General features: G+C 40.6%; 1 protein-coding gene across 2 annotated transcripts in view; it reads right to left on the bottom strand.

Moving 5' to 3' along the window:
• Positions 1-1,536: 1,536 nt before the first annotated feature.
• The window catches only part of LOC133554030 (targeting protein for Xklp2-B-like), a 33,906-nt gene continuing 18,784 nt past the window's right edge, over positions 1,537-16,658 (bottom strand). For both annotated transcript variants that reach the window (XM_061902368.1, XM_061902369.1), the window contains 9 exons: positions 16,285-16,444; positions 16,091-16,220; positions 15,789-16,011; positions 15,634-15,729; positions 14,626-14,793; positions 14,398-14,544; positions 14,226-14,337; positions 4,218-4,384; positions 1,537-1,872 (listed from right to left, as the gene is read on the bottom strand). In XM_061902368.1, coding sequence (XP_061758352.1) covers positions 1,762-1,872; positions 4,218-4,384; positions 14,226-14,337; positions 14,398-14,544; positions 14,626-14,793; positions 15,634-15,729; positions 15,789-16,011; positions 16,091-16,220; positions 16,285-16,444 — 1,314 coding nt within the window. In that variant the 3' untranslated portion in view covers positions 1,537-1,761. The remainder of the gene's footprint in view (positions 1,873-4,217; positions 4,385-14,225; positions 14,338-14,397; positions 14,545-14,625; positions 14,794-15,633; positions 15,730-15,788; positions 16,012-16,090; positions 16,221-16,284; positions 16,445-16,658) is intronic.

The raw sequence follows: 16,658 nt of genomic DNA, 5'->3' as shown, positions 1-16,658 counted from the left end.
TCGCAAAAAATGTGCATTGTCCATTCTTTGCTGTGTTATTTTTAGTGTGAGCGACTGAGGACACATTTGAGGTCCCCGGGACACTTTTGTCCTCCTTCAGAATGGACATTTTCCCCTTATTTCAAAACGCCTTCTCCATGACAACCAAATGAATCCAAGCGTTTCCTTTTGAAATACGTGCCAATTGTAAGTGTAATGTGACCCCTCGACCACTAGATGTCGCCAAAGCACCATGGAGGCAGAGTTGCTTTGACTGTGCCAACAAGGGCTGTGCCAACATTCTCCATTCAAAAACGATATTTTCCCGATTGAAAAGGATTGTGTATTCATTCAATACATAGATTTCAGCAGGATCTACCCCAGTCTGCTGACATGCTAGCAGAGTAGTAGATTGTTAAAATAAAGCTTTTACAATTGTAAAGGACAATGTTTTATCAACTGATTGCAATAATATATTTATTTTTTTACTATTAAAGGAAGCAAAAATATGCCTTATTGTATCTTTGTGAAAACATTGGACACAGTGTGTTGTCCAGCTTATGAGATGCCATCCAAGTGTAAGCCACTGTGACACTATTGTTCTTTTTTATTATTTTTATAAATGTCTAATGATAATGTCAATGAGGGATTTTTAATCACTGCTATGCTGAAATCATAATATTGATACTGTTAATCATTTTTGTTTCACTACTTTTGTTTTGTTCTGTGTGGTGTTTGTGTCTCCTCTCAATTGTTCTGTTTATTGCAGTTCTGAGTGTTGCTGCCTCAGCTTTGGATTGCATTATTGTATTGCTGTGTATTGGTTTGTTGGATTGATAAAAAAAATAGATTTTTTAAAAATGAGAATTGATTCTGAACCACACAACGTGAGAATTGTGATTCATATTCAAATCGATTTTCCCCCCACATCCCTAGTGCCAAGCATGGTGAACAACGCTGGTAGCCAGGTAAGAGTCGTGTGGACGTCGTTACTAAAATATTCTGCTTGTGTGGACGAATATTGCACAGATTGTGTTGATTGGCAACACTAAATTGTCGCTAGTGTGTCAATATTTTCTGTGTTGGCTCTGCGATGAGGTGGCGACTTGTCCAGGGTGTACCCCGCCTTCCGCCCGATTGTAGCTGAGATAGGCGCCAGCGCCCCCCGCGACCCCGGAAGGGAATAAGCGGTAGAAAATGGATGGATGGATGGCTCTGCGATGAGGTGGCGACTTGTCCAGGGTGTACCCCGCCTTCCGCCCGATTGTAGCTGAGATAGGCGCCAGCGCCCCCCGCGACCCCGGAAGGGAATAAGCGGTAGAAAATGGATGGATGGATGGCTCTGCGATAAAGAGGCGACTCAACTGAATGCAACATGGACAGAAAATGTGTTTATATACATTTTTAATTATTAAATCAGTTATACTAGAACATATTTTGTGAAGTTTGCAAACGTGTCAAGCAAACAGCAGCCGCAGATTCCTTGTGTTTATTGGACAATGTGACTAATGTGTCGTTTCAGGCCACCTTTAAATAACATTTAATCAATCACACATGACGTTTATGAGCACATTTAATTTAACTAATAGAGCAAACATGTCACTTACACATTTATAATACTCACATGTTATTTGCCATTTAAAAATGGATAAAAAGAACAAAAAAGGGACCAACCCTTTAAGCGAAGAGCCATCAACTGACTAATCAGTCACTGCTTACATAGAATAGAAAACTTTATTGCAATGGAAAAAATAAACAATCAATAGCGATAAAAAAAAGAGATTATAGGCGGAAGCGATCAGAGAAGTTTGGGGACTTTGGGACTGTGAGAGCCGCTTCACTCTTCTTCACTTCCACCGTCTTGTAGTGACGGATGCGCTGGGCCTTGTGCACCTGTGGGAAACATCAGCTGCTTCATTCATGCTCTTGGACAAAGTGGAGCGGGGACAGCATGTACAGAACTACATTTGGTCAAAACAAAGTCCAGTACTTTATTTTGGAGAAAGTGGAGCGGGGACAGCATGTACAGAACTACATTTGGTCAAAACAAAGTCCAGTACTTTATTTTATTTTTTAAACAAACTGAATCCAGTCAGTCCTAGCAGGCACCGACTCCTAAAAGCCAACGCTGCCATTTTGTTTTGGTACCTGGTCACTTGGCGATCACTCCAGCAGCACCAAGAGCAAACTCTGACAAACTATTGCAGTTTTCAATGGCAACAAAGCAACAGACTGAAACAAACACTCCAACACAAGCTAGGCGAGGCTCTACTTTTCCAAAAAATGACATGCTAGGATTAGCATTAGCGACTTTAACGCCTCCAAATTTGGTCATGAAAATAGTCAAGTAAGATAAATGTTACAAACAGCTGGTGCATAATGAGGACCATACTTACAGTACTAACACTTTTGGGCACAACCAAATAACTTGCAACTCAGTGTCACCTCTGCAAATGATTATAAAACAAGATCATTTTTAAATGTTGCAATAAAAAGAATAGATTTTATCATCAAAAACACAAAAGTAGAGAACATTCAAAAAGACCAGCACCCAACTGGAGTCGGTGCTACCGGGTACCAGTTCACCTCAAATCAAACGGTAGCATATTTCGACACCTTGATTGTTCATGACGTCACTTCCTGCTGCAGACTCACCGGCTCAAGCACTTGGCGGGCAAACCTTCATAGAAGACTGCCTCCATGCAATGCTGTCATTCTCCAAACAAGCCCGATAGAAAGCGCTCCAAAAAAAGGTCCACTTTTCAAAATGTGCTAGCTGGATTAGGGATGTTCCGATCCGGGTTTTTGCACTTCCTATCCGATACCGACCAATCTGAGCATGTATTAAAGTTATTTAGCCTACTTAGTTATCAGATTCATGTTTTAGTACTCTTGATGACAACTAGCCAGCTGAATTAGGTGAGTTTGACTAATACACAATAGTTGGTATTCAAGGATAAACACAAAATAGACAAAATTATACATGACAAACAGAAATGACATCATTAGAGAGTAAAAAAGTGAACAGTATAAAGTGCAAAAAATGCTGTAAACATTATTAAAAAAAGCAAAAACAACCTGAGTGGGATGAAATGTCTATAACTCAGCATCAATACTTGCTCTTCAACAAGTGTAAACTTAAAAAAAAAACTATCTATACACTCCTTTCAAATGTTTGCCCCAGTCAGGGTGACAAACATTTGAAGTCCAAGCATAATGGGGAGATTGTTTCTAAGAAAGACGAGCACTTCAAGATGCTCAGGTGTCAGCCTGCTCCTGTCTTCAAGATGCTCAGGTGTCAGCCTGCTCCTGTCTTCAAGATGCTCAGGTGTCAGCCTGCTCCTGTCTTCATCAATGATGAGTGAGGCTGTGCTAAAAAGCCTCTCACTCTCAAAAGTCATTTTAAATGTCTTACAACTTTACCACCACACTTCACTTTATTGTGGCATGTTTTACACTCCACCTCTTCATCTTTTTGTAGGGTAAAATAATCCCACACAGCTGACATTTTTACTGTAACTTTTAATTCACACGGCCGTCTGAAAGGTTAGAACACAGACCTGTGGATGTTTTGAAGGTGTGCTGGAAAATGCGGAACGGAGCGTAGGGAGCAGCAGTAGAGTGGAATGTACTATTTAAATCGGTGCGTTTTTTTGTTTTAAACTGGATCTGGATCGGCATTTTCCCATGCTTTGCCAATACGCATTTTTTGGGCAAATATCAGCGGCCAAACCGATCCAAATATCGGAACGGGACAACCCTAAGCTGGATGCTAAATTATATGCCATACACTTGCTATTGATTAGCATTAGCAATTTTACATGGCGATTTCAACAACTCTGAATTTGCCAATGAAACCACAACTAAGATGCACATTACAATTAAACAGCTGGCACATTACTGACTGTACAAACACTTTGTAGGGCGCAACCTAATGACAGAGTACAGCAACACACCTAAGAAACTGAAATGACTGTCAGAATTGTAAGGAAAAACTAAATGCAGTTATTATATGCCAAATGGTACATTGTATTGGCAAATAAAAGTATGGACTCCCAGGTGCTGTATGGCCTCAATAGCAGCTTCTTCTTATTCAAAAAACATTTCTTAAACGGAACATCAACATTTTTCAAAGCCCCAAAAAGTGAAAGCAAACACTTGCAGAAATGTTGTGAGATGACATTCATCAAGGTGACTTGTGTGCAAGAACCCAGACCTAAGATGAGTGTTGTACGTACTTGTTCCTGTCGTAGTTTGGTGACTTCCATCTTCTGCTTGTCCTCCTCCTGACGTCTTTGCTGCTCCTCCATGAGAGCACACAGCGCCTCCTTCTGGGACAACATCTGCTGGAAGTCATCGCGCTCTCGGGCTCGCCGCTCCGTCGCCAGCTGGAAGGCTTCCACTTCTACACACGTTTCAAAGGACAACTAACTAGTAACCATGTTCCACTTCTACACACATTTCAAAGTACAACTAACTAGTAAGCATGTTCCACTTCTACACACGTTTCAAAGTACAACTAACTAGTAAGCATGTTCCACTTCTACACACGTTTCAAAGTACAACTAACTAGTAAGCATGTTCCACTTCTACACACGTTTCAAAGTACAACTAACTAATAACCATGTTCCACTTCTACACACGTTTCAAAGGACAACTAACTAGTAACCATGTTCCACTTCTACACACGTTTCAAAGTACAACTAACTAGTAAGCATGTTCCACTTCTACACACGTTTCAAAGTACAACTAACTAGTAACCATGTTCCACTTCTACACACGTTTCAAAGTACAACTAACTAGTAAGCATGTTCCACTTCTACACACGTTTCAAAGTACAACTAACTAGTAACCATGTTCCACTTCTACACACGTTTCAAAGTACAACTAACTAGTAAGCATGTTCCACTTCTACACACGTTTCAAAGTACAACTAACTAGTAAGCATGTTCCACTTCTACACACGTTTCAAAGTACAACTAACTAGTAACCATGTTCCACTTCTACACACGTTTCAAAGTACAACTAACTAGTAACCATGTTCCACTTCTACACACGTTTAAAAAGGACAACTAACTAGTAAGCATGTTCCACTTCTACACACGTTTGAAAGGACAACTAACTAGTAACCATGTTCCACTTCTACACACGTTTAAAAAGGACAACTAACTAGTAAGCATGTTCCACTTCTACACACGTTTGAAAGGACAACTAACTAGTAACCATGTTCCACTTCTACACACGTTTCAAAGGACAACTAACTAGTAACCATGTTCCACTTCTACACACGTTTCAAAGTACAACTAACTAGTAAGCATGTTCCACTTCTACACACGTTTCAAAGTACAACTAACTAGTAACCATGTTCCACTTCTACACACGTTTCAAAGTACAACTAACTAGTAACCATGTTCCACTTCTACACACGTTTAAAAAGGACAACTAACTAGTAAGCATGTTCCACTTCTACACACGTTTGAAAGGACAACTAACTAGTAACCATGTTCCACTTCTACACACGTTTAAAAAGGACAACTAACTAGTAAGCATGTTCCACTTCTACACACGTTTGAAAGGACAACTAACTAGTAACCATGTTCCACTTCTACACACGTTTCAAAGGACAACTAACTAGTAACCATGTTCCACTTCTACACATGTTTCAAAGTACAACTAACTAGTAAGCATGTTCCACTTCTACACACGTTTCAAAGGACAACTAACTGGTAACCATGTTCCACTTCTACACACGTTTCAAAGTACAACTAACTAGTAACCATGTTCCACTTCTACACACGTTTCAAAGGACAACTAACTAGTAACCATGTTCCACTTCTACACACGTTTCAAAGGACAACTAACTAGTAAGCATGTTCCACTTCTACACACGTTTGAAAGGACAACTAACTAGTAACCATGTTCCACTTCTACACACGTTTCAAAGTACAACTAACTAGTAAGCATGTTCCACTTCTACACACGTTTCAAAGTACAACTAACTAGTAACCATGTTCCACTTCTACACACGTTTCAAAGGACAACTAACTAGTAACCATGTTCCACTTCTACACACGTTTCAAAGTACAACTAACTAATAACCATGTTCCACTTCTACACACGTTTCAAAGGACAACTAACTAGTAAGCATGTTCCACTTCTACACACGTTTCAAAGGACAACTAACTAGTAACCATGTTCCACTTCTACACACGTTTCAAAGTACAACTAACTAGTAAGCATGTTCCACTTCTACACACGTTTCAAAGGACAACTAACTAGTAACCATGTTCCACTTCTACACACGTTTCAAAGGACAACTAACTAGTAAGCATGTTCCACTTCTACACACGTTTCAAAGGACAACTAACTAGTAAGCATGTTCCACTTCTACACACGTTTCAAAGTACAACTAACTAATAACCATGTTCCACTTCTACACACGTTTCAAAGTACAACTAACTAATAACCATGTTCCACTTCTACACACGTTTCAAAGGACAACTAACTAGTAAGCATGTTCCACTTCTACACACGTTTCAAAGGACAACTAACTAGTAAGCATGTTCCACTTCTACACACGTTTCAAAGTACAACTAACTAGTAAGCATGTTCCACTTCTACACACGTTTCAAAGGACAACTAACTAGTAAGCATGTTCCACTTCTACACACGTTTCAAAAGGACAACTAACTAGTAAGCATGTTCCACTTCTACACACGTTTCAAAGTACAACTAACTAGTAAGCATGTTCCACTTCTACACACGTTTCAAAAGGACAACTAACTAGTAAGCATGTTCCACTTCTACACACGTTTCAAAGGACAACTAACTAGTAAGCATGTTCCACTTCTACACACGTTTCAAAGGACAACTAACTAGTAAGCATGTTCCACTTCTACACACGTTTCAAAGGACAACTAACTAGTAAGCATGTTCCACTTCTACACACGTTTCAAAGGACAACTAACTAGTAAGCATGTTCCACTTCTACACACGTTTGAAAGGACAACTAACTAGTAACCATGTTCCACTTCTACACACATTTCAAAGGACAACTAACTAGTAAGCATGTTCCACTTCTACACACGTTTCAAAGTACAACTAACTAGTAAGCATGTTCCACTTCTACACACGTTTCAAAGTACAACTAACTAATAACCATGTTCCACTTCTACACACGTTTCAAAGGACAACTAACTAGTAACCATGTTCCACTTCTACACACGTTTCAAAGTACAACTAACTAGTAAGCATGTTCCACTTCTACACACGTTTCAAAGGACAACTAACTAGTAAGCATGTTCCACTTCTACACACGTTTCAAAGTACAACTAACTAGTAACCATGTTCCACTTCTACACACGTTTAAAAAGGACAACTAACTAGTAAGCATGTTCCACTTCTACACACGTTTCAAAGGACAACTAACTAGTAACCATGTTCCACTTCTACACACGTTTAAAAAGGACAACTAGTAAGCATGTTCCACTTCTACACACGTTTGAAAGGACAACTAACTAGTAACCATGTTCCACTTCTACACACGTTTAAAAAGGACAACTAACTAGTAAGCATGTTCCACTTCTACACACGTTTCAAAGTACAACTAACTAGTAAGCATGTTCCACTTCTACACACGTTTCAAAGTACAACTAACTAATAACCATGTTCCACTTCTACACACGTTTCAAAGGACAACTAACTAGTAACCATGTTCCACTTCTACACACGTTTCAAAGTACAACTAACTAGTAAGCATGTTCCACTTCTACACACGTTTGAAAGGACAACTAACTAGTAACCATGTTCCACTTCTACACACGTTTCAAAGGACAACTAACTAGTAACCATGTTCCACTTCTACACACGTTTCAAAGTACAACTAACTAGTAAGCATGTTCCACTTCTACACACGTTTCAAAGGACAACTAACTAGTAACCATGTTCCACTTCTACACACGTTTCAAAGTACAACTAACTAGTAACCATGTTCCACTTCTACACACGTTTCAAAGGACAACTAACTAGTAACCATGTTCCACTTCTACACACGTTTCAAAGGACAACTAACTAGTAACCATGTTCCACTTCTACACACGTTTCAAAGTACAACTAACTAGTAAGCATGTTCCACTTCTACACACGTTTCAAAGTACAACTAACTAGTAACCATGTTCCACTTCTACACACGTTTCAAAGGACAACTAACTAGTAACCATGTTCCACTTCTACACACGTTTCAAAGTACAACTAACTAATAACCATGTTCCACTTCTACACACGTTTCAAAGGACAACTAACTAGTAAGCATGTTCCACTTCTACACACGTTTCAAAGGACAACTAACTAGTAACCATGTTCCACTTCTACACACGTTTCAAAGTACAACTAACTAGTAAGCATGTTCCACTTCTACACACGTTTCAAAGGACAACTAACTAGTAACCATGTTCCACTTCTACACACGTTTCAAAGGACAACTAACTAGTAAGCATGTTCCACTTCTACACACGTTTCAAAGGACAACTAACTAGTAAGCATGTTCCACTTCTACACACGTTTCAAAGTACAACTAACTAATAACCATGTTCCACTTCTACACACGTTTCAAAGTACAACTAACTAATAACCATGTTCCACTTCTACACACGTTTCAAAGGACAACTAACTAGTAAGCATGTTCCACTTCTACACACGTTTCAAAGGACAACTAACTAGTAAGCATGTTCCACTTCTACACACGTTTCAAAAGGACAACTAACTAGTAACCATGTTCCACTTCTACACACGTTTCAAAGTACAACTAACTAATAACCATGTTCCACTTCTACACACGTTTCAAAGGACAACTAACTAGTAAGCATGTTCCACTTCTACACACGTTTCAAAGTACAACTAACTAGTAAGCATGTTCCACTTCTACACACGTTTCAAAGGACAACTAACTAGTAAGCATGTTCCACTTCTACACATGTTTCAAAAGGACAACTAACTAGTAAGCATGTTCCACTTCTACACACGTTTCAAAGTACAACTAACTAGTAAGCATGTTCCACTTCTACACACGTTTCAAAGGACAACTAACTAGTAAGCATGTTCCACTTCTACACACGTTTCAAAGTACAACTAACTAATAACCATGTTCCACTTCTACACACGTTTCAAAGTACAACTAACTAATAACCATGTTCCACTTCTACACACGTTTCAAAGGACAACTAACTAGTAACCATGTTCCACTTCTACACACGTTTCAAAGGACAACTAACTAGTAACCATGTTCCACTTCTACACACGTTTCAAAGTACAACTAACTAGTAAGCATGTTCCACTTCTACACACGTTTCAAAGTACAACTAACTAGTAACCATGTTCCACTTCTACACACGTTTCAAAGGACAACTAACTAGTAACCATGTTCCACTTCTACACACGTTTCAAAGTACAACTAACTAGTAAGCATGTTCCACTTCTACACACGTTTCAAAGGACAACTAACTAGTAACCATGTTCCACTTCTACACACGTTTCAAAGTACAACTAACTAGTAACCATGTTCCACTTCTACACACGTTTCAAAAGGACAACTAACTAGTAAGCATGTTCCACTTCTACACACGTTTCAAAGGACAACTAACTAGTAAGCATGTTCCACTTCTACACACGTTTCAAAGGACAACTAACTAGTAAGCATGTTCCACTTCTACACACGTTTCAAAGGACAACTAACTAGTAAGCATGTTCCACTTCTACACACGTTTCAAAGGACAACTAACTAGTAAGCATGTTCCACTTCTACACACGTTTGAAAGGACAACTAACTAGTAACCATGTTCCACTTCTACACACATTTCAAAGGACAACTAACTAGTAAGCATGTTCCACTTCTACACACGTTTCAAAGTACAACTAACTAGTAAGCATGTTCCACTTCTACACACGTTTCAAAGTACAACTAACTAATAACCATGTTCCACTTCTACACACGTTTCAAAGGACAACTAACTAGTAACCATGTTCCACTTCTACACACGTTTCAAAGTACAACTAACTAGTAAGCATGTTCCACTTCTACACACGTTTCAAAGGACAACTAACTAGTAAGCATGTTCCACTTCTACACACGTTTCAAAGTACAACTAACTAGTAACCATGTTCCACTTCTACACACGTTTAAAAAGGACAACTAACTAGTAAGCATGTTCCACTTCTACACACGTTTCAAAGGACAACTAACTAGTAACCATGTTCCACTTCTACACACGTTTAAAAAGGACAACTAGTAAGCATGTTCCACTTCTACACACGTTTGAAAGGACAACTAACTAGTAACCATGTTCCACTTCTACACACGTTTAAAAAGGACAACTAACTAGTAAGCATGTTCCACTTCTACACACGTTTCAAAGTACAACTAACTAGTAAGCATGTTCCACTTCTACACACGTTTCAAAGTACAACTAACTAATAACCATGTTCCACTTCTACACACGTTTCAAAGGACAACTAACTAGTAACCATGTTCCACTTCTACACACGTTTCAAAGTACAACTAACTAGTAAGCATGTTCCACTTCTACACACGTTTGAAAGGACAACTAACTAGTAACCATGTTCCACTTCTACACACGTTTCAAAGGACAACTAACTAGTAACCATGTTCCACTTCTACACACGTTTCAAAGTACAACTAACTAGTAAGCATGTTCCACTTCTACACACGTTTCAAAGGACAACTAACTAGTAACCATGTTCCACTTCTACACACGTTTCAAAGGACAACTAACTAGTAACCATGTTCCACTTCTACACACGTTTCAAAGTACAACTAACTAGTAAGCATGTTCCACTTCTACACACGTTTCAAAGTACAACTAACTAGTAACCATGTTCCACTTCTACACACGTTTCAAAGGACAACTAACTAATAACCATGTTCCACTTCTACACACGTTTCAAAGGACAACTAACTAGTAAGCATGTTCCACTTCTACACACGTTTCAAAGGACAACTAACTAGTAACCATGTTCCACTTCTACACACGTTTCAAAGTACAACTAACTAGTAAGCATGTTCCACTTCTACACACGTTTCAAAGGACAACTAACTAGTAACCATGTTCCACTTCTACACACGTTTCAAAGGACAACTAACTAGTAAGCATGTTCCACTTCTACACACGTTTCAAAGGACAACTAACTAGTAAGCATGTTCCACTTCTACACACGTTTCAAAGTACAACTAACTAATAACCATGTTCCACTTCTACACACGTTTCAAAGTACAACTAACTAATAACCATGTTCCACTTCTACACACGTTTCAAAGGACAACTAACTAGTAAGCATGTTCCACTTCTACACACGTTTCAAAGGACAACTAACTAGTAAGCATGTTCCACTTCTACACACGTTTCAAAAGGACAACTAACTAGTAACCATGTTCCACTTCTACACACGTTTCAAAGTACAACTAACTAATAACCATGTTCCACTTCTACACACGTTTCAAAGGACAACTAACTAGTAAGCATGTTCCACTTCTACACACGTTTCAAAGTACAACTAACTAGTAAGCATGTTCCACTTCTACACACGTTTCAAAGGACAACTAACTAGTAAGCATGTTCCACTTCTACACATGTTTCAAAAGGACAACTAACTAGTAAGCATGTTCCACTTCTACACACGTTTCAAAGTACAACTAACTAGTAAGCATGTTCCACTTCTACACACGTTTCAAAAGGACAACTAACTAGTAAGCATGTTCCACTTCTACACACGTTTCAAAGGACAACTAACTAGTAAGCATGTTCCACTTCTACACACGTTTCAAAGGACAACTAACTAGTAAGCATGTTCCACTTCTACACACGTTTCAAAGGACAACTAACTAGTAAGCATGTTCCACTTCTACACACGTTTCAAAGGACAACTAACTAGTAAGCATGTTCCACTTCTACACACGTTTGAAAGGACAACTAACTAGTAACCATGTTCCACTTCTACACACATTTCAAAGGACAACTAACTAGTAAGCATGTTCCACTTCTACACACGTTTCAAAGTACAACTAACTAGTAAGCATGTTCCACTTCTACACACGTTTCAAAGTACAACTAACTAATAACCATGTTCCACTTCTACACACGTTTCAAAGGACAACTAACTAGTAACCATGTTCCACTTCTACACACGTTTCAAAGTACAACTAACTAGTAAGCATGTTCCACTTCTACACACGTTTCAAAGGACAACTAACTAGTAAGCATGTTCCACTTCTACACACGTTTCAAAGTACAACTAACTAGTAACCATGTTCCACTTCTACACACGTTTAAAAAGGACAACTAACTAGTAAGCATGTTCCACTTCTACACACGTTTCAAAGGACAACTAACTAGTAACCATGTTCCACTTCTACACACGTTTAAAAAGGACAACTAACTAGTAAGCATGTTCCACTTCTACACACGTTTGAAAGGACAACTAACTAGTAACCATGTTCCACTTCTACACACATTTCAAAGGACAACTAACTAGTAAGCATGTTCCACTTCTACACACGTTTCAAAGTACAACTAACTAGTAAGCATGTTCCACTTCTACACACGTTTCAAAGTACAACTAACTAATAACCATGTTCCACTTCTACACACGTTTCAAAGGACAACTAACTAGTAACCATGTTCCACTTCTACACACGTTTCAAAGTACAACTAACTAGTAAGCATGTTCCACTTCTACACACGTTTCAAAGGACAACTAACTAGTAAGCATGTTCCACTTCTACACACGTTTCAAAGTACAACTAACTAGTAACCATGTTCCACTTCTACACACGTTTCAAAGGACAACTAACTAGTAAGCATGTTCCACTTCTACACACGTTTCAAAGTACAACTAACTAATAACCATGTTCCACTTCTACACACGTTTCAAAGGACAACTAACTAGTAACCATGTTCCACTTCTACACACGTTTCAAAGTACAACTAACTAGTAAGCATGTTCCACTTCTACACACGTTTCAAAGGACAACTAACTAGTAAGCATGTTCCACTTCTACACATGTTTCAAAAGGACAACTAACTAGTAAGCATGTTCCACTTCTACACACGTTTCAAAGGACAACTAACTAACTTCTGGGCCCACGTGACACGCGATGGTGCTTCTTTGCATCGATGATGTTTTACACATGATCTTCTCTTCAGGATGCACTGTTGTGTGGGTGCTCTTATTTACGTGCCTCCACTTGGACAGTGGCTTCTCTTTGGTGTAGCGTGCAAGGACGGGAGTGGAAGATGGCGCTAACTGCTTTAATGACATTGACACTTGACTTCCATCAATAACGGAGCAGCATCTCCTCATGTGTCCCGTGACCAGCCGTGGATTAAGTAAAGTTCCTTGGGTGAATAAGTGAATGTAATCAAGCAGGTACTATGGATCTAATGTCAAGTTACTACAGCAGCAAGTTGTAGTGCTTCCACAGATGTAAGTAAGAACTTTACACTACTGGATATTAACAAGAAGATGCTTGTGTTGGCTCACACATTATCAGGACTTATGCAGATCCCAAACACACATCAGCAGGTACCAGAAGGTAAGAAAAGATGCTTTTGCTTAATATTGTGAAACAAAACTCTAAATAATGTGAAGTGAATTATATTTATATAGCACTTTTCTCCAGTGACTCAAAGCGCTTTACATAGTGAAACCCAATATCTAAGTTACATTTAAAGTAGTGTGGGTGGCACTGGGAGCAGGTGGGTCAAGTGTCTTGCCCAAGGACACAACGGCAGTGACTAGGATGGCGGAAGCGGGAATCGAACCTGCAACCCTTAAGTTGCTGGCACGGCCACTCTACCAACCGAGCTATGTGTAATAGTTGTTATGTTGGGATCCTTATAGTAATAGTGTATGTTGAAGCACAGTACGCCTGACTATGTTAGCCAGAATGCTAAAGTAATCTGACATTCCGTCAGGCGGTGGGTGGGGCTTCTTAGTTTATTAAAGTTGGACTTAAACACTGACAGATTTTTTTGTGTGGTGTTCTATATTCTCAGTGGAACATTTCATGTTTTGGTGTAGTTTACTAGCGTCATATGGCAGTCAGCAAGCATCTCTTATGTGTGACTACCATCTACTGGTCCGACTTTTCATTTCAGCATGTAGCAAATAAAATAAGCACGGAGAAAAGGAAAGGATTTGAAGTGATGACATCCCCAGGATGTAAAAAGACTTACCCACTGACGTGCGATCTTCCTTTTTGGGCTGGAAAGGTTCTTTGAGTGTGATTTTGTTGGGCCTGGCTTTAAATGTCGTTGCTTCTTTCATTTTCTTCTGCTCCTCCTTCACCTAAAGGCCAAGACCAGAGTCAGGTGGAGTGAGGAGAAGTCCAGGGTGAGGTGTACCTACCATCTGTTCCCAGCGCTCGTTCTTCACGGAGCCACGTTGGTCCACCAGCAGCCTGAAGGGTTCCGGCTTTGTGGGCTCCAGCTTCTTCCTCTCTGGCAGGACCACGGTGTCAAAGTGTGGCAGCGGCTGAGCCTTGAAGGCAGGAAGCTGGCAGGCGGGCAAGAAGACAGACTTAAAGGCCGGCCATCAAAAGGCAGACGCAGGACTGGTTTGGAACGAGGACCACACCTCTTCTTCTTTCTGCTCCCTGCTTTCCTTCTGCTGCTTCTTGGCCTGCTCCCGCTGCTCGAAGGAGAAGGGACACACCTGGATGTGCTGCTTCTCCGGCAGAATGGGGTGAAAGGTCACGCCAAAGTGAGGGACCGGCACATGCTTGATGGGCGAGGGAGCTTTCACCTGGAAACAAGGTACAACTTGGTTTTTTCCCCCCTTAGCACTCCACGCTCCTTACTTGTTGCTTTGCCTTGCCGTCAAGGTCAAGGTCAGCCACTCTGGGCGGGGCCATCAAATCAGTCATGTGACTTTTAAAGCCAAGTAAAGGAGGTGGTGGGCCACCAAAACAAGATGGCTACTGTGCAGTACACAAGAGGCCGACATCTTACCTTTAAAAGCCAAAAGTCTAATTGAGGATTTCTACACTTGTATGGTCATGATAGTCAATCAATGTTTGTTCATATAGCTCTAAATCACAAATGTCTCAAAGGACTGTACAAACCACTACGACATCCTCGGTAGAACCCACATAAGGGCAAGGAGAACTCACACCCAATGGGACGCCAGTGACAATGATGACTATGAGAACCTTGGAGAGGACCTCAATAGTCAATGCTAACAATAGTATTGCTAACATTGACATTAATTGTTGCTTTCTCGTGCCGTGCTTCTCAAATATTTCCTGACAGCAATATCATTAGTCTATAAAACTGTTCCAAGCGTACCTCTGCATGGCATTACAAGGCAGGTGTGACATCCATCAATGCATTGGACCTTCATTTCAGGCCTACAACTGTATCTACATTCTTTCAAAGCCGACAGAGCTGAGACTCTGACTGAGCTACGCCAAAGTAAGTACAGGGTTTTAAATCTACATGTTAAATAAGACCTCCGCCTTGTTTTTAATGAATATTTGGTTGCACTATGCAACTGTATTTTAATATTGGTCAGTTTGTTTTGTTTTTTTAGGTGAAAACAGTTTGAGCCATGCATTGAATGAGCAGCAGTTTCCTGTGTCCTCACCTCTTCATTTTTGATGTCGGGGCGAGCCCTCTTGGCCAGGATGAAGGCAGGAGACTGCGGCACAGTTGGCTGTATGACCTTCCTATCTGGAACGCCCTGTGGACAACAAACCCTTGAACTAAGCACGTCTGCCTTGGTGCAACACTTGAACTCACCACGACCCCTTCCAGGATCTTCTTGGGCAGATCGTGCGCTTTGAAGGCGGGCTGCGCTTCTTTTTCTTCTTCGTGGGCTTTGCCGACCTGCCTCTCCTGGAGCCGCTTCTCGATGTGCATGGTGAAGGCCTCTTGCACGGTGGATGCTTTGGCCACCGGCTTCTTCAGAGACTCCTGCTGCTCCAGGATCTTTTTGTTCAGCTCCACCGCCTTGAAATTGAACCTTCCCCCCAAAACAGTGACAGCAGTTAACTTCAACCAGAGACCAGAATATGGACAACATTAAAAGAATAAAAACGTACTTGAGAAGCTCCTCCTCCTCCAGTTGAGCGCTGCTCTTCACAGCAGGGGGGCGGCTCCTCAGTCTTGTGGAGAAGTTGGGGGACTGAGGCCGAGTGAGCTGCAGGCGCTGCCCCTTAGCTTTGGGCGGACCTGGCGAGAGGATTACATTTTCACCAGGCGGCTCTCTCAGCCACAGCAAAAATAAAAACCACACCTTTTTCTATGGCCTGCCGACTCAGCTGATGGAAGCGCTGAGGAGTGCGCTGCTGGAGCTGCATTATGCGCTGAGCCGTTGGCACGTAGGGGTCTTTGGCGGGCTTCCTCTTGGCGCCCAGATTCAAAGGTCTGGGCACCGTCAGGTGTGGGCGCTTGCTCTGTGCAGGGAGAGAAAACCTAAGAATCACTTTGAACACCACCTACTCCACTTGCACGCTCAGCTTCTATTCAACAAGAACAGCTTTTAAGGAAATGGATGGATGGATCTTTATCAAACTTATTTTGAAAAGTTTGAAATGCAACTTTATCAAATGTCATTGATTAGAGGATAAAGGATGGGATAAACAATATTTTTTTTCTCTGGCCAAAAGA

The sequence above is a fragment of the Nerophis ophidion genome, linkage group LG06 (assembly GCF_033978795.1).
Source record: "Nerophis ophidion isolate RoL-2023_Sa linkage group LG06, RoL_Noph_v1.0, whole genome shotgun sequence".
In the NCBI taxonomy this organism is placed as follows: domain Eukaryota; kingdom Metazoa; phylum Chordata; class Actinopteri; order Syngnathiformes; family Syngnathidae; genus Nerophis; species Nerophis ophidion.
Note: the sequence above shows the minus strand (reverse complement) of the source record. Positions and strands in the feature narration are given on the sequence as shown.